Here is a 22,358-nt window from a genome sequence, read left to right as displayed (position 1 = left end):
GGGGCTCATTCTGTAGCTCTAGGGAGCCAAAAATTCATAGTATCCAACTTCCTCAGCCTCCTGAGTACAGAGATACACATGTGAGCCACCATGACTGCCGCATGGGAGATATTTTGTTTGCATGTTTTTCTCTTTAGTTGTTTTAAATTCTCTTCTTTGATGATTATACATGTGGATAATGTGTTCTGCTCACTGTCTTCTCTCCCCCTTCTTTTCCCTACAAGCTCATGTCTTTTGTTTTGTGAGTGCTAACTTTAACCAGGACATCTGTGTAGAACTATCGAGTGGAGCATGGTGGGCTCATCTTTGGGTCCACAGCTGAAGACAGTGACAGCTCCTCCCCCAGAATCCATCAGTGTACAGTAGTTTAGCAGGGATGGGTAGGGCCCTGGGAACTCCTTCCTGAGCCATAATTGGCTGTTGACAGGCCCAGTGTTGTGCAGCCCTAGTAGATTAAAATTCTTAAACATTGTGTAAATAGGTATTTTTACATTTTTATTTATAGATGAACATAAATAATAAAGACCAAGGGGTACATAATTATTTTACCGGTTAGAAGGAATATCAAAGAAATTAATGTTGATCTGAATCTAGAAATGATTCCATAGATTAAAGAATTCTTCTGGGGTTATAGAGATGGCCCAGTGGTTAGGAGCACTCAGTCTGGGTGCTCAGTCAAGAGGTCCAGTGTCTGGTTCTTAGTGCCCACATCAGGGGCTCACAGCCTTCTGAAACACTAGAACCACAGAACCCCAAGCCTTCTTTTGGCCTTTTCAGGTACTCAGTCACAGACACACACATACACATAAATATTATCAATAAAAATAAATCCCCGAAGGATTCTTTCCATCTATATTTCCCAGCACCAAGATTTTTGGGGGGAGCCTGTATTATACAGTAGTTACATACAATAAATAAAGATTATATTTGTATGGTATTAGGTTATAAGTGTCATAAAACTCAGAAATTCTTGAGCTTACCAGTAGGTAATGGAAGGAAATAATTCAGAGTAAGGGTTTGAATCTGTGAAAACTAATAGTAGATAACGCCAATGTAATCTTACCATGCTGTGCTGCAGTAAATCTCCAACCCCATGAGCCCAAGTGAAAACACACATCTCAGTTATAATATTTGTAACCTGTGTGCCTAGATTGGGCAGCTCTACCACTACACTAATCTCTTCCCCAGCTATGAGATCCCTTGCTACTTGTGGCTTCTCCAGGCCATGTGGTTCTGCTCCATCTTCCTTCCACAACTCCATTATTATTATTATTATTATTATTATTATTGTTTTGTTGTTGTTGTTGTTGTTGTTTTTCGAGACAGGGTTTCTCTGTGTAGCCCTGGCTGTCCTGGAATTCACTCTGTAGACCAGGCTGGCCTTGATCTCAGAAATTCACCTGCCACTGCCTCCCAAGTGCTGGGATTAAAGGCGTGTACCACCACACCCGGCCCTTCCACAGCTCTTCCTTTCTCTATCCTTCATCCTCCACTCTCTCTAAAACCTCCAGCCCCACCTTTTTTTTCTACTGCCCAATCACAGGCTCTAGACTTTATTCGACCAGTTAGAATAGGGAGAAGATTCACATGAAATCACCTGTGTATGTGATCCATTCCTCATGCTTGGTCTCCAGTGAGTAGAATTTTTAGGAAGGATTAGGAGGTGTGGCCTTGTTGGAGGAGGTGTGTCACTTTGAGGTTTCAAAAGCTCATATCAAGCCCAGTTAGCCCCTCTCTTTGCCTAGCCATTGTTGCATCAACAGGTAAGCTCTCAGCTACTGCTCCAATATCATGCCTGCCCGTCTGCTGCCATGTGTCTTCCCATGCTGGTCATGGACTCTACTATCCTCTGAAATGGTGGACCACAAATTAAATGCTTGTTTTTTTACAAGTTGTCTTGGCCATGATTTGTTCACAGCAATAGGAGTAAGTAACTAAGACACTCCTCAGCTCAGCTGCATAAACTAGGATACTGCACACTGACTCTGTAGGAGGTAGAGTCAGCACTCTGTGGGGTACTTGCAGTGTTGCATGAATGGGATAAAGCTGCCCCCAGAACAGTCCTAATTTTGACTTGTAACTATTGTGAGGCGTCTCTTCTGATTTCTTTATTTCAAGTTACCTTTTCCCAAAGCCTTTTCCCATCTGTCTTCTATTTTTAAACAGGGTCTATTATATAGCCTAGACTGGCCATGATCCTCTTGCCTCAGCCTTCTGAATGCTGCAATTACAAATGTGTGCTATCTTACTTGGCCAGCTCATCATTCTCTTGTAGTACGTGGAGAGCTGAATTCCCTACTCCTCTGCCTTCAATACTTACCTAGTAAATTGACAGCTGTGTTTTAAAGCTAGTCTAAGGGTGGCTGATGGTGCTCTCTAAGGTGCTGGGCATATGTAGAAGAAAATTCTCTGCTAACCTGTTGATATTAGAAATTCTGCCCTTAGCTATATGTCCTAGGCTTCCTACTGAGTTACCCACAAAAGTGATTAGTTCCCTTTTAGCTAAGGAAGTATTTTATACTTCTAAGTAGAAACTATAGACTCCTTTGGATTTTAGGCTGCGAGGAGGGGCTCCTGCTGTGTTTTAATTGTTCACACATATCCTTGCCTTGTCAGCCCTGAACCTGATAGGCTGTCTCTGGGTACAAGGTCTTGAAATGCCCTCTACCCTTGTCTACATGGTTTAGTCTTCAGTCAGGTTTAACTTCCTCAGAGAGAGTTTCTCAGCACCCAATTTAAGACTGTAGTTCCACAACCCGCAAGTTCTATCTTCTTTCCCAGCTTTCATTTTCTCTTATGTGCTTACCATGATGTAGAGTCTATACTGACCCCTTTGTGTCTTTTCCTGCAGGAATATAGGCTCTCTGTGAGCAGAGCTTGTATTTTTTCATGACTCTGCTCCCCAGTGCTTTGCTTGTCCTTAGGTGGTCAATGTTTGTTGAATGCATAAATGACCAACATAAGGCCTACAGGACTTAAGGCATAAAACATACACTTTTAGGTAAAAGGGGTGCCAAATGTCAGCTTGTTGTACAGTTTTTCTCAACAAATTTCAGTAAATATATTAACAACAGACATTACTTCATGGCAGCCAGAGAAGGCTTCATTCTGTGCATTTGTAATACTCTAAACTCAGCAAAATCTCTAGCTGATGTCTAAAGTGTCTGGATATCTTTGTTTTCTTTTCTGTATTGTATAGGTCATTGTAAATATTAACCTGGGAAGTAGGTTTCTGGCTACTAGTGTTAATGACCAGACAGAGCAGTTTTGCTCACTACATAATATCTGTCACTGAACTGAGTTTTATTTTTTTAAAAATGTCTTTGTGGCCACATGTCTCAGTAAAGGCACCTATCACCAAGCATGGTGACTGGAGTGTAACCTCTAAGACCCATGTGGTTGAAGAATAGAAGTGACTTCCAAAAGTTATACACTGACCTTCACATGACATAGTGTATTTTCTCCACTGCCTCCATAAACAAATAAGAGTAAATAAATCTGTGTGCAACAAAGACTTTTAAAAATGCTTTTTTACTCGGTAGCCAAGTATGGAGGTGGAAAAGTCAGGTCTCAGTGTCCTGGGAAGGTAGTTTGGGGCTATTTATCAGTAAAGAAAAGGATGAGTTAAGATGTGTGTGTGAGGGCTGGTGAGATGGCTCAGTGGGTAAGAGCACCCGACTGCTCTTCCGAAGGTCCAGAGTTCAAATCCCAGCAACCACATGGTGACTCACAACCATCCACAACGAGATCTGGCGCCCTCTTCTGGAGTGTCTGAAGACAGCTACAGTGTACTTATATATAATAAATAAATCTTTAAAAACAAAAAAACAAAAAAACATGGAAGCCAAAGCCAGGCACAGTGGGCATGCCTTTAAAAAAAAAAAAAAAAAAAGATGTGGGTGTGAAGTCATCAGTCGCTATTGTCTTGGGGGGATGCATAGAGGTTTTTTGCCTCCTAAAATCAAAAGGTCACGCTGCATACACGTTCACATACACACATCCATCCATCCACGTGTGCACACACACAGGCTCCATTGAAGAGTCACTGGTTTCAGTAAAAAAATAGCCTTTAAATCTGTGAAAAGCAATCTAGGCAATTATTATAATTTCCATGTCCTACAATGAGAGCCACATGATATACAACTCAGCAGCATTGCTTCCAGAATTAGTGATTCCAAGCTCTCCTTATAAACAGAATCTGGCTGTGTAGCCCAGGCTGGCCTCAAACTCAATATCCTCTTAGATTAGCCTTCTGAGTGGTAGGATGACAAGCATGAGCCACGACTTAATAGATAAGTGAATAGGCCAGCTGTGTTTGCTGGTAATGATTAAATTTATGATTTCATTGTCCATGGAGACTTGGAAACTGGAGACTTAACTCTTTTGAAGGTAATGTTCTTGAGACTAGCATCTGGGTTCTACTGAGGTACTTCAGACCTGTAAAAGATAGGTATTTATAGTTGCAGAGCCTTGTTTTTGCCTTTACCCAACAGATGCTATGGTTTATCTAGGAAGGAGTGAGGGCTCTGTCTGTATTGCATTAGAATTGGTTTTTTTATTTATAAGTTGAGGTGATTAGAAAACATTATCTGCTCATTATTATCATTTCTGTCTTAAGTTATGATTTACCCTATAGTAGCTTAATGAATTCACTCATTAATTTTGTAATTATTTCTGTGATTAAGCATTAAGGAACTGCTGGGTTGAGGAGTGTGCAAAATGAAGAGGACATTTGGATCTTTGACCAGTCCAGGGTGACAAGTTTTGCTTTGATGATTGTCATTTTATTCTGCCCATGAAGTAGAGGCTTCAAATGAGTGAATAAGCAATAGATACACCTTGATTCCCTGAATAGGCTATTATATTGCAATCTCAGAATATTCCAGGTGTATGCCAAACAGAAATGAATTCTGTTTTAGGTCAGAAGAGAGACTCTTTAAAAAGATTAGCAACTTGGGGCTGGAAAGATGGCTACTCTTCAAGAGGTCCTGAGTTCAGTTCCCAGCAATTACATGGTGGCTTATAGCTATCTATAATGAGACCTGGTGCCCTCTTCTGGTGTGCAGGCATACATTCAGGGAGAATACTGTATACGTAATGAGCAAACAAATCTTTAAAAGTAAATAAAGATCAGAGACTTGTAAAGTTACTGATCACAATGGGAGGGGCTCAGCCCTCATGGTTTTTAGTTCTTCTGCTGTAGAGAACAGCGGGGACTATTATGGGTTAAATAGTATGGAGCTGTTATGTTTCCAAATTCTAGTTTTGTGTTCTAGCTACACCAGGGGCCTCTAATCTTCAACACAGTTTGGCTCCAAATGTAGTGTAGATGTAGATATAAATTGTTGGTCCTGAGAACACACACTATTCACTCGTTTATCTCTATAATGTGTAAGCAATACATGCTTGTTGTCTGAAAAAATGGTCAGTTGCATATTTTAAGTTTTAGTATTACAAACTCTTTGTGCTTTCCAAATTATAAATTTAGGATTATCTTATGGAATGAGACTTAAAATTAGGCATTTTCTTTCATTTCTGCACTAAACAAAGGTTTGTTTACTGCTTGTCAAGTCAGCACACTATTAGGGAATGAGACTGGGCCAGTATTCCAGTAAGGAATACAGTTACATGTACAGGTTCCTGTAACAAGATGACAAAAGAATACTGTAATGGGCATTAGCTGTCTTATAAATAAAAGAGTTCCCCATGGTTGGGAGGTAAGTATTGTATTTCAGAAGGGCCAGGGAGTCAAGGGCTAGGCCAAGTATTCACTATGTGTGATAAGAAACTAGTTTGGGAACATTTAAGGCACCCGGTCTAATATCTGATATGAATTCCTTTGAAGTGGATATATGTTTTAGGTGCTTGCTGTCTGATTCACTCTTAATGATAGGTAACTTCATTTTGTTAAGTATTCATCTTGGAATTATTGATATTACAGCATAGATACTTATACCTATGTATTTATAAACTCTAGGTATATGCATTTGTAGTGCTCATATTTGAACCCAGGGCATTTAAGCATACTATGACTGAGTTATATCCTCAGACCCATAAGAGGTATTTTCAGTAATGCTAGGCTCAACTTACCTTTATACCCAGGCAACATTATATTTCACCTAAGAGACATGACATTATGTTATTATATAGTTTTCATTGTCCTTTAAGCCAGTAGTTTCCAAGTAAGATTACTTTGGAAGCTGTTCAAAATCATCTTGGCTTCCCTTCTTCCTCTTCAACTTTGAGCTCAGTAGGTCTTAGGTTAACTTGGATTTTCTCCTGTACAGATGTCTGTGTGTTTCTGAAACACAACGGTTCTAGCCTGACATGTACATTATCAGGACCGGTAATCTCTGTACTATTACATTATCACAGAGACTGCGGCAGGCATATGGCAATTCTGGGACTCTTCTGATGGTGTGTATGAATACACCTGGGGATTATCTAGCAAAATTTACAGTGCCTAGGGACTTAGAAAAGAAAGCTGAGAAATGTAACTGTACTATGGGTACCATGGGTGTCTGCTCAGTGACTGCAAATGAACATTATCTGAAAAATACAGAAAAAACCTCTATGGGGCAGAGTATCTCATGTAATTTTTCTAGGACCAGGGAACCTAGTTCTCTGCATTCTCCTTAATTACTCTAGAGGCTTGTGTTGAGTCTGGGTAGTCTTGCTCCTTAGGGAAGCCCTATCACCACACTGAAAGAAGGCCCTGCACAGCTGACTGAGAAAGCCATGGGAATGCCTAGCCTGGAAGCTATTTGCAAATGGTATGCTGATATTTTTAAAAGTTGCATGTGATAGAAAGGAGAGGACAGAAATTTAGTCTGTATCTGTCAAGCCAGGTGAGTGGGTTGAAGTGACAAGAAGTAACTTTACAACCTCATGAAGTTCTCCCAGCACAGGAGGTGTAGAAGCAGCATGAGGATCAGAAAGGCTATAAGATCTTGACAGGTAGTGTGCGCAATAATTCTTCCAGAGTAAAAATCCCCACGCTTTGTGACACGCCTGTTTAATCATGAATGCTGAACATGTTCAGTGCATCTCACAGCACCTATCACAGTGAAACCTTCGCTCCAGAGAAACAATACAGAAATAATAATGGTGTCATTAACCCTACAGTTTGAAGATGAAGCCTATAATTCTGTAAGAAAAACTGATTGACCTTGGGCAGCTAGTGTCTTAATGTTTCTCAGGTCATTGTGAGCTTCAATAACTGGTTCATGTAAATCCTTTACCCAGTGAATCTGGCTGAAAGAATAGTCATTAAGTTTATAGTCTGAAACTACCCAGAGAAATTCTTTGGAAAATTAGTATTAGTATTTTATGTGTTTTTGGTGGTAGTGGTTACAGGGCACACAGAGTCTCCCTGTGTAGCCCAGGCTAGTCTGGAACTCACTTTGTGGCCCAAGCTGGTCTTCCCAAGTGCTAGAATGGCTGGCATGAGCCACTCACTTGGGATAGCCCTAATAGTCTACTTTTTCTCGTCCCCCAGAACTGAGGACCAAACCCAAGGCCTTGCACTTACTAGGCAATCAGTCTACCACTGAGCTAAATCCCCAACCCCCTAAGGCCTAATATTCTAGCCATGATGCTTTTTAAAATTTCTGTATTTGTGAATCTGCCTTCTCACATGTCACCATCCGTTCTTCACCCCACACTTACCATCTGCCTCTCAGATAGATGCTAAATATAGAGGGCAATATTTATCTGGGACTGCTCAAAGGAAAAATGTTTGACATGAGTGAAACACCTCTGATTAATGTCTAAAGCATAAGCTTTTAATTGTCTTGACTTCAACAAAAAATTGCTTCAGGCTGGGGATGTGCAGTGGTTGATTGGGGTCAGCATGTTAGAGCTATGGGTTTGATCCTCAGCTCCCCAAAATGACCTGAAAGTACTCATATGTCACAGTCTGCTTCCTTTTTAAACACAGTTCATAAACACCAGCAATGTGGGGATCAGCTTTGTTCTGTGTGTCTGTAAATAAATAGGTGGTCTTTTTCTAATTCAGGTAACTGGCCTTTGTTGTTCTTAATTCTATTAGTGAACTTTTTTTACACTTAACTACCTTTAAAGTTTTTATGGTTTAATCTATTCTGGATTTGGAAACCAGATATTGAAGCTTGCTAAGAATTATTTATGAAAATGATGAGGTTGGAATCTATATGAAAATAACCTTAGGCACAGGGTGGGAGGGTGGTGTAGTAGTGTCAGACTTATTAACTGTTCAAGCTGTCTGTTGTGTGCATTAAGCAGTTAGTTCTGGATACTTTCTGTGTTTGCAACATGTTTGCAAATTTTCCTAATACTTTTCCTTCACACTATTTTCTTAGAACCCGAAGCTCACTAATTAGCTAGCCTAGCTGGCCAGCAAGCTCCAGAGATACTCTCATCTTTACTTCCCCAGAGCACCTTCTTGCCTGGCCTGTTTTCATTAATCAGTTAATTAATTAATTGTTATTGGTTATTTTTGTTTTGTTTTTATTTAATTTATTAATTTTTGTTGTTTTGTTTTAAACATGGGTGCAGGGGATCAAACTCTTGTTTTCATGCATGTGTGGCAAGCACATTACCCTGAACTTGCTTCCCAACCCTAGCTGTTGTTTTTTTTGAGGCAGAATTTCTCTATGTAGTTCAAAACTGATCTGGCTAGCACTCACTTACTGGTCCCCCAGACTGGCCTTGAGTTTCCACTGATCCTCTAACTCTACTTCTGGAGCGCTAGGGTTAAAAGCCTGTACCACCATTCTGGTTTAGCTTTTTGTTTTGTTATTGTTGGTTTTTTTTTATTTTAGATTTATTATATCTTAAGTACACTGCAGCTGACTTCAGACACATCAGAAGAGGGCATCAGATTTCATTACGAGTGGTATGAGCCACCATGTGGTTGCTGGGATTTGAACTCAGGACCTTTGGAAGAGCAGTCAGTGCTCTTCACCGCTGAGCCATTGTTGTTTTTATTAGTTTATTTCTGTGTGTCCATGGTGATGGGAAGGTATCTATGGGCACATGTGTAAAGGTTGGAGGCTGACAATTTGTAATCTTCTACCTGTCATTTATGCAAAAAGTTGTCTCTATCTATAGATTAAGGTTTGAAATGGCTAATAAATTACGTTTTGGGCCTTTGATTCCTGAACTCTGAATAGGGGTGTGTGTGTGTGTGTGTGTGTGTGTGTGTCTGTCTGTCTGTCTGTCTGTCTGTCTGTCTGTCGTCAGAACTGAAGAAGGTAGAAGTATCTCAACAAGAAGATAGGTACTCCAGCCTCCCCTTGTGTCCCCTTTTTATAGTTGTGACAGTTGACTCTCCGAAACGAAGTCCACCGAGCAGCAAGATTAGCAATGCACTTATCTTGCTTTGTAATAAGAGTCTTCATAAGTGTCATAGGCAACAAGACTGCTAAAAGCTGGGGGTTGGAGCTCAGTGGAGCATTGGCCTGGCATGGATGAGGGCCAAGACTTAATCTCCAGTTAGGAGTATGTTAGATGCCATTACAGTGTGTGCATTGCATTGCAAGTTTATATCCGCTTCTGTGGGTGGTTCCTGATAACAAGTTAAATTGGGTGATTTTTATTTTTTTTATTTTTATTGCTCCTTCCCAAGGGAATCATTTGGAAAACCATTAATGTCATTTTTCTTTGTTTTTGTTTTGTTTAAGTTTTGCTCCAATTCAAAATTTCATTTCAGGATTACAAAATAATTTTGAAAAAAGAAAGATCATCTAATGTTAACTTTTAATCCCCCGAAGTTGCATAATTAAACTTTTTATTCATTGTTGAGCTATATAATTATTTCTCAATTTTCTGTCTTTATTCTACAGAATGGTAAATAAGGCTGGCCATCTTTGGAAAGGCCATTGATCTGCCTCATGTAAAGTATGCTCAGCTCCTTTCCAGTGGTGTAAGTATGCGATTTCAACTCTTAGCCTGTCAGCCGCATTAGTCATCATAAGTGACTAGGACTGTGACTCAGATTTGACAGCAAATGCTTTTAGAATCCAAATAATTCTTTTAAATGGCATTTGTTTCTTTATGTCTTGGGGTTGGTTGTTCATTTGCTTCCGCCTGTGTGTGGAGGTCAGGACAGGTTGGTGCAGTGTGGTAGGTACTCTCCCCCTTCCACGTGGGATCAAACTCCAGTCATCAGTTTAGCAGCAAGCATTTTTATCCTCTGAGCCATCTTGTCAGCCCAAGAGCAAAGAAAGTTTTAGAAAACCATTCAAATGATGTATCTCTTTAACATCGGGGTAACCAAGTATCATATGGTGAGGACGAGGTTTCAAACCTGTGAGCTTTTTTCTTTTTTCTTTTTCTTTTCTTTTTTTTTAATCATTTTTTAACATTGTATTTTGCCTTTTTTTCATTTAAACATAAATTGTTCATATTCATTATTTTCTGAAGTTATTTTATTTTATGTGCATGTGTATGTATGTATATGTGTGTGTGTGTATATATATATACACACACACACATATACATACATACACATGTGTATATGCATGCACAAGTGCAGTTGCCCGTGGAAGTCAGAGGCGTCAGGTCGTCCAGAACTGCAGTTTGTTAGCTGTTTCCTGTGAGTGCCAGGGACCAAGCTCAGGACTTTTACAAGAACAGCAAGTGCTCTTAACTGCTGAGTCTCCTCTCCAGCCCCATATTTATTATTTTAACTGTTTAATAGCCTAGAAGCTTGTGAGGTAGATGGTTAAGTGTTAGAGCTCTCATTGCATTCTTAAGGATAAGCAGAATATGAAAAGCGTGCTCTCGTAAAGCTTGTTTTGTATGCAAACTCCTAAGGACGTCTAAGCCATTTCTCTCTCCCCTACTGCAGATGGTACCGTGGTTCTGCAGGTGAGCCAATGTAGTTGCTGGCTGTTCTTTAGAGTCACGTCAGAGAGCTACAAATGGAGATGGCGCTGTTGTTTCAAGAGTGTTTTTGTGCTGGAATATGAACTGTAACCACTAGTTCATATGAAATAGGCCTCCGAATAAAAGTATTCCGGGAATTTCAGAAATTAGAGAAGATAAAGGGCCTATTAGCTCATTAAGTGTATCTTTAGCGGCTAGTGCAGAGTGCCTTGAGCCTACGTAATTTCTAACATTTGGTAGAGTCTGTTTCACTTAAATTTCTTCTGTTTTGGATGACAGTTCTATAATCTAATAAGTAGACATTAAGATTCGTATTATTATTATTGTTATTTAGTTTTTTCGTTAGAGCCCCTCCCCCACCCCCACATTGACGCTGATTTAGTAAAAAGGCTTGGGAAGTGAGCCAGATGACAGGAGTTGTCTTGAATCTGCTGAGTGCCCTAGAAAAGGCACTTTATCTTTGAGACTTTGCCCTTCCTACCCACACTCTTGCTTGCTGGCATGTCTGCCTACTGCTTTCTTTTTTTCCTTTCCTTTTCCATTTCTTTTTTTCCTTATCCTCGTTTGTTTGTTTTTTCGAGACTGGATTCACTGAGTCTAAAATAGCCTGGAGCTTGCTTTATACCTCAGGTGAGCCTTGAACTCACATAGAGAGGAGTGCAGTAGTAGGTGCATTGTAAACACATATGATATTGTCACAATTTTAATAATTAATTCAAATTAAACAGAAAGCAAAACGTTAAAGGATTTACTGCTGAATGAGAACAGCAGTGTAAGGTTTTGGGTCTTGTTGTTGTCCTTTGGTTTTTGAGCACCGATGCTGGAGGTCAGTGCGAGTCTTCACAGGTGAAGCGTCAAAGCTTTCAAAGTGTCTGTCAAACTTGGAGTTGGTTTAAACATTTTGAAGGCCAGGAGTCATAGTCAGCAACTCCCTACAGCGTCTGGGGTGGTTTCTTGTGACATCCCTGAAAGAAGGGAGAGTTCTCACGTAGGTTGCTGTTGACTCTGCTCTCCCGTATCCAGGAGTCTGGTGAAACTTAGGATTCTTTGCCCTGTAATCTCAGGACTTGGGACAGGAAGGCAAAATCAGTGTGTGTCTGAGGCCAGCCTGAACTGTTCACAGGACTCTGTTGTCTCAGAATGTCGAAGCCGAGCAGAGTGCTGTAGGCGATGGGCAGCAGCTCTGCTGTGTCTTATAAATGTGTTTGTCACTTATGGCAGTGTCTGAAACCATGTCAAAGCTGCATAACAGATTTTCCTCCAAACTGCACAAAATGGAAGTCAGTCAATGCTACTTAAAAAAAAAATACTGAAGTGTGATTGACACGTTGGAATGTAATTTTTCCACAGAATCCTTTATTATAAGAAGGGCATTTGCGGGCCGGGCGTGGTGGCGCACGCCTTTAATCCCAGCACTCGGGAGGCAGAGGCAGGCAGATTTCTGAGTTCGAGGCCAGCCTGGTCTACAAAGTAAGTTCCAGGACAGCCAAGGCTATACAGAGAAACCCTGTCTCGAAACCCTCGCCCCCCCCCCCCAAAAAAAAAGAAGGGCATTTGCACCATGATTTCTAGTCATAGACTGTTCTTAGGTTTTAGTCAGTTTACCAAATAATTTGAATTATAAATCATTTTACTCTACTGTGAAGCTCAGTTCTCTATAAAACATTTCTTACTTAATCTTATGTGTCATTTTCTTATTTTAAAGTGGTCACTCTTTTGATGGTAGGAAGTGCTGCATTCTATATACATAGTCAGAAGGGTCTGGAATGTTCTGATCATCCTGCATTGGCAAAATGGGTTCTGCCTGGTCATTCTGCACAAAAAGATAAAAACAGCAAAAATAATCTGGAAGAAAATCTTGTTTGCCAAGAAAACCTTAACTATTGAGGCTTTAAATTTCATGTCATTTTTACGCCTGTGATTTCAATGCTAAGTAATCATTTCTGAATGCTTAGCTAGACTCTGCTGTTGTCCATCTCCAGATTATCATTTATAAAGGTATGTCCTGGGCCTGTGGCTTATCTAGAAAGGTTTTAGGTATTATTGCAAAATACAGTTAATGTCTCAAGATGTACTGTGGTCTTACAGTATCAATTTAGGAATTGAGCCATAAATCCTAACTAAATTGTTCTTTTCTATTTTAATTTTTGTCTCTGTTATTTGAGTGTTAAAATTCTCACATTATTTTCAATTACTTTTAGCTGGAGCCTGCATTCAAATTATTAATTAAAAGCAGAAACTGTCCCTTATCCTTTGAGTGATCTCTGTGCATGAGAAAAGTAATTTAGTCCTTCCATGTTATCATCTTTTGCTGTAAAGGATTGCTGGCATTATGGTGCTAGGTGACCGTTATAGGTCATCTGCTGCTGCACTTTTATGATGCTGTGCTTACACCAGATAAATTATGAGAGATACAAATAGAAACCGGCATAATATATCTCATCATGTGTATTGATGCACATTGACACATGAGAGCTTCCAATCATTTGTGTGTCTTCTGTGTCATGTGCTCCGGATGCCCTTATCTTTCTCTTCTAAGTTGTCATTTGGTCCTAGCAACTATGACCACTCCTTTTGCCCCCTTGGCAGAAGGGGCTGCGCTTGGTACAAATTATAGACTGCCATTTAAATATAGTAAGAACATATGCTTAGAAATGACTAGATGTTCTGGACAATCAAAGTAATAGGTGGCCTCTATTCCCCCTTTGTGAGTTTAGAATAAAAGTGGTTTCCAATTGTTGAATTATGTAAACGGTGTAAAGTATTTCAGATACCGTGAAGTTAATAGACAGTGTCGTGTCATATAGAGGAAGGCTTGAAGAATGGCACACGACTTATTGTCTGCTCTGACTGAACAGGGTAGAAAAATATGGTTAACTTTGTTGCACATGGATAAAATAATCCTTAATTTAGGCATCTAAGGGAAGAACAGTTTGTGAAATGTCTTGATTGGATGAAAACTAAAGATACCAAGACAGACCTTTACTTATTTTCAAGGGAAAGTAATTATGAAGATGAAAATTAATTAGGAGGGGTAACTGGAATTTGCCAAGCCGGTACATTACTTTGTTTGGCAATTGCTTTAAAAAAAAATGGAGGCAGAGAGTACTTGAATTAATTTGATTTTAGGACAGGTTTCACTAAGTTATGAGATGACCTTGAACTCAATCTGCTGGCCCGATGCACTGTCAAAGTTGTTATCTCTGTGCCATCAGGCTGGCTTTAGACTTTCTGAAAGATATAAAAGTATTCTAAGCCTAAACTTCTTTAACAGTTTATAATAAAACATTAAAATAAAACAAAATGACTCGTGTCTATCACAGGATTGCAGTGAGGGGTAGACGAGGTTACATTGTATGCAGTTCTCACCCAGTTTCTGAGTAAAAGTGACTGCTCAATTGGGTTTCCAAATGAGGGTAGCAGAGGGATGAAGAAATAGTAAGTGCTCCAGCAGGGTTAGGGGACTGGCCTAGAGCACAATAAAGAATAAGGAGATCTCTTGACCTCTGTTCCTCCTAGCAATCGCTTATTGCAAGGCTACTCTGTGTCACTTATCAGATCTCTCACTAGAAAATACAAATTAAACTAGAGATGATTATCACTTTCAAAAATCCTGAATTCAAAAGTCAGATTTCAGAAGCTAGAGAAATGGCTCAGCAGTTAAGAGCACTTGCTGTGTTTGCAAAAGACCCAGGTCAGGGCCTCAGCCCTTACGTGACATCTTAACGAAACTGTAACTTCAGATCCAGGACATCCTCTTAGGGAACTGCGTGCATGTGGGCGCCCATGTGTACATGCAGATTAACACTCAGACATACAGAATAATAAAGACAAACACACAAATCTTTTTAAAAGTCAACTTTTATTAGAAAGCAATTCAAGGGGAGAACCTTTTAATGATGCAGCTAATGCAGTGGTTCTCAGCCTTCCTATTGCTTTAATACAGTTCCCCATGTTGCAGTGACCCCAACCATTAAATTCTTTTCGTTGCTACTTCATAGCTGTAATTTTGCTGCTGCTGTGAGTTGTAATGTAAATATCTGTGTTTTCTGATGGTCTTAGGTGACTCCTTTAAAGGGTCATCTGACCTCCAAAGGGATCACACTCCACAGGTTGAGAACTACTGGACGAATGTCTCAAACAAAATATTAATTAATCTTTCTCTAAGAAAACATTTTCTGCTGTGCTATAGTGTGCTAGTTAAGGTGGAAATATGTAGAACCAATTTTGAGACATGAATAGCTCCAGTTGCTGTGCACACATGAGGGGTCCTTTTAGAGAGCATGCAGCTTATGAGAGTGCTAAGAATAAGAAGCAGTGCTTGATGTCTTGTATGTACTGTTCTTAATCTCCACTGAAGTATTTGTATTAGTCACTTACACATGGCCAAGAAAAATGTTTGTTATTGAATGGCCTCAGAGTTCTTGGTCAGTTTTGCAGGTATTTGGGAAAGCGATTCCTATTATGCTACTACACAATAATATACTTCCAGACGGAAGAAAAGGAAAACCCAAACCCTGCACATTTTCACATGGTCTGGGCCTGATGCCCTGATGTACTTCACCCGACAAGTTGATATTTTTTGCATAATTAACGTTTTTGCTCCCAAATTTTGATTGATTACCAAAACAAGTTTCATTCTATTATAAGTTGGGTTTTATGTTATAACTGATGCACTTCTACTAACTCAGGATTTGTAGCAATCCACATCATGACAAAAAAAAAAATCTATCAGAACTTGTCATTTTTAATTTTTTTTGTGTATATCTGTGTGTGGGTCTGTGTTACTAAGATGTGTATGAATGCATGTGGATGCCAGGAGTGTACATAATGTGTATTTGCTGGGTGCTCTCACTTCATTTTTTGAGACAGGGTCTCTCACTGAACCCCCTGATGATGAGCTTCGCTGACTAGCTTGCCTGGCCGGTCAGCAGGGCCTAAAGGCCCTCTTGTCTCTACCTCTGCAGTGCTGGGCTGCCTCGCGTATGATGCTGTTCCCAGCCTTTGCATTGGTATAAGAGGTTGAGCTTAGGCACCCCTGCTTATATAACAAGTGTGTCAGTTGACTGAGCCATCTCCCTCTCCCTTATAATTTTATATTCAGTCAACAGAGCTCGTGCAGAGTTCAGGCTTCTTCTTTTGAGGATTCTTAATGATGAAATGTTTTGTTTGGTTTTTTTTTTTTTTTTTTAAGTTTACAATAAAAGCTCTTCATTTTTATCCTCCTTCTTTTTCCTCCAGTTTGCTGGAAACCATGTCTCACTATACAGATGAACCCAGATTTACCATAGAACAGATAGATCTGCTCCAACGTCTTCGGCGTACCGGGATGACCAAACATGAAATTCTTCATGCATTAGAAACTTTGGACCGTCTTGATCAAGAGCATAGTGATAAGTTTGGAAGGAGGTCCAGCTACGGGGGAAGCTCATATGGGAACAGTACCAACAATGTTCCAGCATCTTCCTCTACAGCCACAGCTTCCACGCAGACCCAGCANTCGGGAATGTCCCCATCACCCAGCAACAGTTACGATACCTCCCCACTGCCTTGCACTACCAATCAAAATGGGAGGGAGAACAATGATCGATTGTCCACATCCAATGGGAAGATGTCACCATCTCGCTACCATGCAAACAGCATGGGTCAGAGGTCATATAGCTTTGAGGCCTCAGAAGAGGACCTAGATGTAGATGATAAAGTGGAGGAATTAATGAGGTTAGTATGTTGTCTATTCAGAATCCCCCGGGCATGTATATTTTCTAAGACTGTTTTTAATTAGGCTGTATTTTATTTCAGCTGCTTACTAATAAGAACAATGACTTTTCCCTCCCTTCTTTGGAAATGAAAGTGAAACTTCAAATTATGGTTTTAGTTCAGATTTTTTATTTCCTCTCTGCTTCAGCCTTTTTGCTGTGTGATCAAGCTTTTCTAGTCTCTTGATTTGTCCAAGGGCTTTCTCTATTTTAGCAGACAGTTCCTGACAGAAGTTCATTTAATCCAATCCAGTCCCCAATCTTTCATTGTAAATACTTTTTCTGAGTGGTAAGATAGATTTACCATGATACAGAGTACATGCACTCCTCATTTTTTTCCCTTGCAGCATTTCAATCAGGGCAACAGTTTGAGTAGCTCTTGGGTCAGAAGTAGTTTTCTATAAGAAACATAGATCTATAGTTCCCTGCCCCTAAGAAGCTGAAGTTTTGATTTTAACAATAGATGCAATGCCCTCATGCACTTCATACATCATCAGTTATCAAGTAAGCGTGTTCACCTAGAGTTTAAACTCAAAGAAATGAAGCCCACTTTCAACCACAGTGGCCAGGACTTTGTACCAGGCCTGCTTCATGGTGAGGGTAAGACACTGTGTTTTCCATCTTGCGTCTAGCACTAGAAATTTTCCTTAGCACATTGTGGCGGCTCAGCATGTTAGCTGAGTAGATAAATTTGGCCTAAGCTAAGGGTATTCTATTTTGAATAAGGATTTGGAGCTAGTGAGATGGTTCGGTGAATAGAGATGCTTGCTGCCAAGTCAGAGGACCTGAGTTCCACCCCTGGAACCAACTAGTGGAAGGAAAGAACCCATTCCCAGAAAGTTGTCCTCTGACTACAAGCATGCAATGCCACAGGTACATGGCACACATACAGATATGTACATATAGTCAATGAATTATTTTTAAAATAAAAAGTATGTTAATTATAGTTAGAGAAACAGGAAAAGGTATCAAAGAGGCGTGTCTTTACTCTGATTAAGAATATAAGCTGGGTATGCTCTCAAGCCTGTAACTCCAACCTTTGGAGGACTGGGACAGGAAGATTGATGGCAGTTCAAGGACTTACAGAGCGTGAACCTTTCCAGACAGCATCAAAAGGAAAACAACACAGATGAGGCAGACTGACAACATAGCAATACCTTAGGATGCCACACCCATCCTCACAGCTTCACGGTCTGTACTAAATGGTTAGAATTAGGAGGTGTTCCCAGACCTTTACAAACAGAAATGACAAAACATTGTTTTCAATAGAGTTATGCTGTTGTGTAAAAAGGAAGCCTTGGGCTGGGGAGATGGACTTACTGCTTAAGGGTACTTGTTTTTGTAGAGAACCTGAGTTTGATTCCCAGCACCCACGTGGTAGTTCACAATCATCCATAACTCTCGTTTTAGGGAATCCAAAGCCCTCTTCTGACCTCTGTAACACCAAGCATGCATGTTGTACACACACATATGTGCAAGCAAAATACTCATGTACATAAAATAAGCTTAAATTTAAAAATAAGATGAGAGCCTGCAGATAAGTTGGTTACAGTTGATAGTGAACAGAATTATAGACTTATGAGAAGTCAAAACAAAGGTTACAACTGAGTTATAACCGGTCCTGAAGATTTTCTGACATCAAGGCAGAATGTTGGGGGCTTTGACACTGCTGTGTGAAGATCCATTCTGTGGCACCTCTACCATGAGACAGCCTTAAACACATGGGCATGAGTTTATTTTCAGGGAAGAGTTGCTACGTATGGAGTTCTGGGATACAGGGACTGTGGAGTCCGTGTAATGAGAAGCATCACACCTCAGCCGGTTTTTATCGCTCTGAAGTTCAAGATGCTGATGTGGTTTGGTTCATCCTTGGCTGTAACACTGGAGCCAAGGCTCTGCTGTTGGTGGTGACTTTCTTAGTATGAAGCTTGAACTCAGAGCTTTATCTTCCACTGAGTCACACCCTTGGCCGTTGCTGGTGTTTGGAGCTTAGCATATATCATTTTCCAGTTTAAAACGGAGAACCATTTGGGCAAATGAGTCACTTTTCATTGAAATTTCATGAGTTTTTAATTATCCTGAGTAGAGAAGATAGCAAGATAGCATTTATTTGTTCAGGTGCTAGCTTGTGTTATTTGTGTACATTCCTTGGATACAGGCTCACAGGTATAGTGTGTGTTTTAGTTGTGTGCTCTTAATTGTTGTGTAGTTGCTAGGACTCCTTCTTAATCCCTTTCTCCGCTTCTTGCTCAGAACAGCTCTCGTAGTGACATTTAGGCAACTAGGATGCTCCAGACCTCTGGTCCTCCTGGTCCCCCACAGTTGGGTTTCCCTCACCCCATCTTTGCTTATGTGTGCCCCTCCTCACCTTTGTCAAGTTTGCAGAGGATATTCCTTCCTAGGGCACAGCGGTCTCTCCAGCTCTGCTGGGTGTTGATCAGAGAGACTGAGGTTCATGGAAACTAGGAATTTGCTCAAGAAAGTTTGATTATTGGGCAACTGAGCCTAAATTATATCCCATGTCTTTGTTATTATTATGTTGATGGTACGTTTTACCACTGTAATTACTTGTGCTTATAGATTTAAGAAAGTTTTAGTAAAGGTAGTTAATATAATTCTTCAAGAGAATGTGAAAGGCCTTCCTTACTGGGCTTGCTTGCCATTGCCATTCTCCTTCCTCAACATACCTGCTACTTCAGATCAGTCACTTAGCAAACAAGGAGTTTTCAAACAGTAGCTCTTCCTGAGTATTCTGTGTCCATCTAGTGATACACTGTCCTTGCTGCTTACTTAACACTGGTGACATGACAGTGACCTGGAACTGGTGGGCTCTGATAGAAAGCATGGATACCCAAGTGCCTTCTTGCCTCATTTGTTGTGTAAAATCTATCTCTGACACCCAGTCCCAACTTCTGCAGGCGCTCCACTGTAAGACATGTTTTGCAGATTTTATAATCCAGTCAGGCTGTATTACAATATATAATTTGAAGGTGTGTAATGAGTTGTGTGTGTGTGTGTGTGTATACACGTGCGTGCATGCATGTGTGCATGCAGTTACATCAGGTTATAATTGTACCCTTGATCATTTGTTAGAGTCAGAAATTATCTTTTCTAGTTTGCATTGGGATCAAAAAAGGAGGAATAAGCAAGCCACACTAGCATATAAATTTCCAGTAAATGGTTGAATGTGCCACTTTAGGAAGGACTGAAAGCCAACAATGAAGACTCATTTTATATTAGGGCATCTTAAAAGGCCTATTAGTATGTAAGTGTATGCATAGGAATGTGTGTCTGCATCTGCAGATATAATAGGATATATCAGTGTTTTCCTGTGGTCGTTTATGTAATATGAGAGAATGTAAATGAGGCTTATTAGAATTAGTAATGCTGCACATTAAAATAAAGTCTAGCATCCTTGAGCCACGATGTTTTAAAATTCAAAATTTGTGAGTACTGCTGTGTCACAGTGAAAAATTCCATAGTAGCACATATTCCTTGGCACAGAGTTATTTAAAATACTGTCCCAAGTTACATCTAGTCTTACTGAATACGTTATGTAAAACATAATTGAGATTTGTATTTCAATTGTGTTCTGTCCCTAAGATATTTGACTATAAATATGAAAACAGTTCCAAATTTAAAAAAGGAAATCTGAAAAGGCTTCTGGTCTGATGTTCCTCAGGTGGGCTCCCAGCCTGTGTATACTTGACAGGCAGGATGTTTACGCTCCCTAAGAAGGTAACACCACTGCGCGATGGTGCTCCCCTCCATAGTCTGCGTATACAACAGCTCTCCCTTTAATGTTCTCTCTTAAAATCGTACCCAGGGAGAAAGTCGTGTCTTTCAAATGTGAAACGCACTCCTTTGGCTTGATCTTGGGGTGACTTTGAGCTAGCTCCTTTACAACATCCAGAGTACTAAGGGCGCGTTAACTTAGGGATGTGAGTCATCTTAAAGCAAATCATTTTAAAATAGGAGCCCTTTAATATGCTTTCTTCCAGAAAACAAATCAGTGTCATTTTGAATCAACACAAAAACCCTTTCCATCCTGATTTGGAAAACATAAACATACTTGAAAATAAGAATTTAAAGCTGTTATATAAATTATCTAGATCTGAGTTTCCATTTTATAGCCTTTAATCTCTAAAAAAAAATTTCACTCATTAAACAAATTAAGTTGTATGAAAAATTGATGCTGATTATGATAGTCATTGTGCTAAAGGACTTTCCAGGCTAGTAGGAGAGATGGCATGCTTAGGAACATGAACTGTATAGAGCATTGTGTGCTTCGTACAATTGAGGTGTTAAGAGTTAGCCTACAAATGAGATCTATCTTTGTAAACCATGATGATCAGGGAGAATGGTTCTCAATAGAAGGCAGTTGTCTTTTATAAAAGTAGTCAGGAAGCCAGGTGTGGTGGTACCCAATTCCAAGTACTGGAATCCAAGTACTTGGGAGGTGGAGGCAGGAGGATCCCTGTGGGTTCAAGACCACCATTGACTACATAGCAAGGCCCTGCTTCAAAATAAAACAAAGGCGGAGAGCACGGTAGTGGTGCCACTTAGAGCACAGCACTCCTGAGGCTGAGAAAAGGAGATCTGTAGTTCAGAGTCATCCTGGGTTAATGGTAAGACTTTTGCCTCATAATCCTGTTCTTACATATGTGCGTTCCATACATACAAACATACAAATTTTAAAAGTGATTTGTTGGAGGCTGAAGAGATGGCTCAGGAGATAAGGGCACTGGCTGCTCCTCTAGAGGATGTTGGTTCAATTCCCAGCACCCACATGGGAGCTCACAACTGTCTGCAACTCCAGTTCCAGGGATCTGTCTGTCCCTCCAGGCACATCAGTGAGTGCAGTGAGTGCTGGCAAACCATCCATACAAGTATAATAAAGTAGATATTTTTAAAGTGATTTATCAAAAAGGCATTCCTGATGAATTTTTCTGTTTTTATTAGGAAGGATAATAGTGGAGAGTTAAACTAGTTTAAAAACAAAGGCGGTGGGCTTGGCAGTGCCAATTAGCGCTCCATCCTGCTGTAGAGGCCCATCAGATGAGCATAGTGGCAGGAATCTGAAAAGAGAAGCGGGAGAAGCGGCCTGCACTTCAAGTGCCTATCGTGGCCAAGTGGCTGCTTGTGCTAATTCACTAAGACTTCTGCAGTGGACACGTGAGATATGGGGGGAGGGGAGAAAGGACTCAATCCCTTTAGGCAGATATTCAAGTTTTCAGCAAAGGGAAGAAATATGGAATAGAAGAGGAGAGAGCCATACTTGTGTAAGCTGTGTTTATGCTATCAAATGGGTGATTCCATAGCTGGAATATCAGTTAAGGAAAAGGCAAAGAAGACAAACAGCCGAGTGAGCCTGGTAGGATGGAACTGGACAGTGATGGTGAATGCAAATACCTAGTGAACCAAGCAGACAGGCAGTCTCGTAAAGTGACTTGACTTGAGAGCGTTTTGTTCATGCATGGTGCTTTGAAGTACCTGGTCTAAGATGCACATTTAGACTGATGTATGTCTTACAGTTACAGTTGATCACGTGTTTCTCCTTTGCTTTGGTCCTGACTGACTAGTGTATACAAATAATTTGTATTTATATGATACATTTACAGTTTCAGAACTTTCTACTTCAGGGAAATACCTTTTGCATATATTATATGCACTATGTGTGTATATATTTATATCATTTAGTTTTTATTCCATTGTTTGGAGGAACATTTCAAA

General features: G+C 40.1%; 1 protein-coding gene across 10 annotated transcripts in view; it reads left to right on the top strand.

The window, feature by feature from the left end:
- Positions 1–22,358, top strand: part of Hmbox1 (homeobox containing 1) — a 143,128-nt gene that overhangs the window by 41,393 nt on the left and 79,377 nt on the right. For all 10 annotated transcript variants that reach the window (XM_021181577.2, XM_029469105.1, XM_021181574.2 and 7 more), the window contains exons 2-3: positions 9,825–9,904; positions 16,111–16,587. In XM_021181577.2, coding sequence (XP_021037236.1) covers positions 9,882–9,904; positions 16,111–16,587 — 500 coding nt within the window. In that variant the 5' untranslated portion in view covers positions 9,825–9,881. The remainder of the gene's footprint in view (positions 1–9,824; positions 9,905–16,110; positions 16,588–22,358) is intronic.

This window comes from Mus caroli, chromosome 14 (genome assembly GCF_900094665.2).
Source record: "Mus caroli chromosome 14, CAROLI_EIJ_v1.1, whole genome shotgun sequence".
In the NCBI taxonomy this organism is placed as follows: Eukaryota; Metazoa; Chordata; class Mammalia; order Rodentia; family Muridae; genus Mus; species Mus caroli.
The sequence above is the reverse complement of the archived record's forward strand: the minus strand, read 5'-3'. Positions and strand labels throughout refer to the sequence as shown.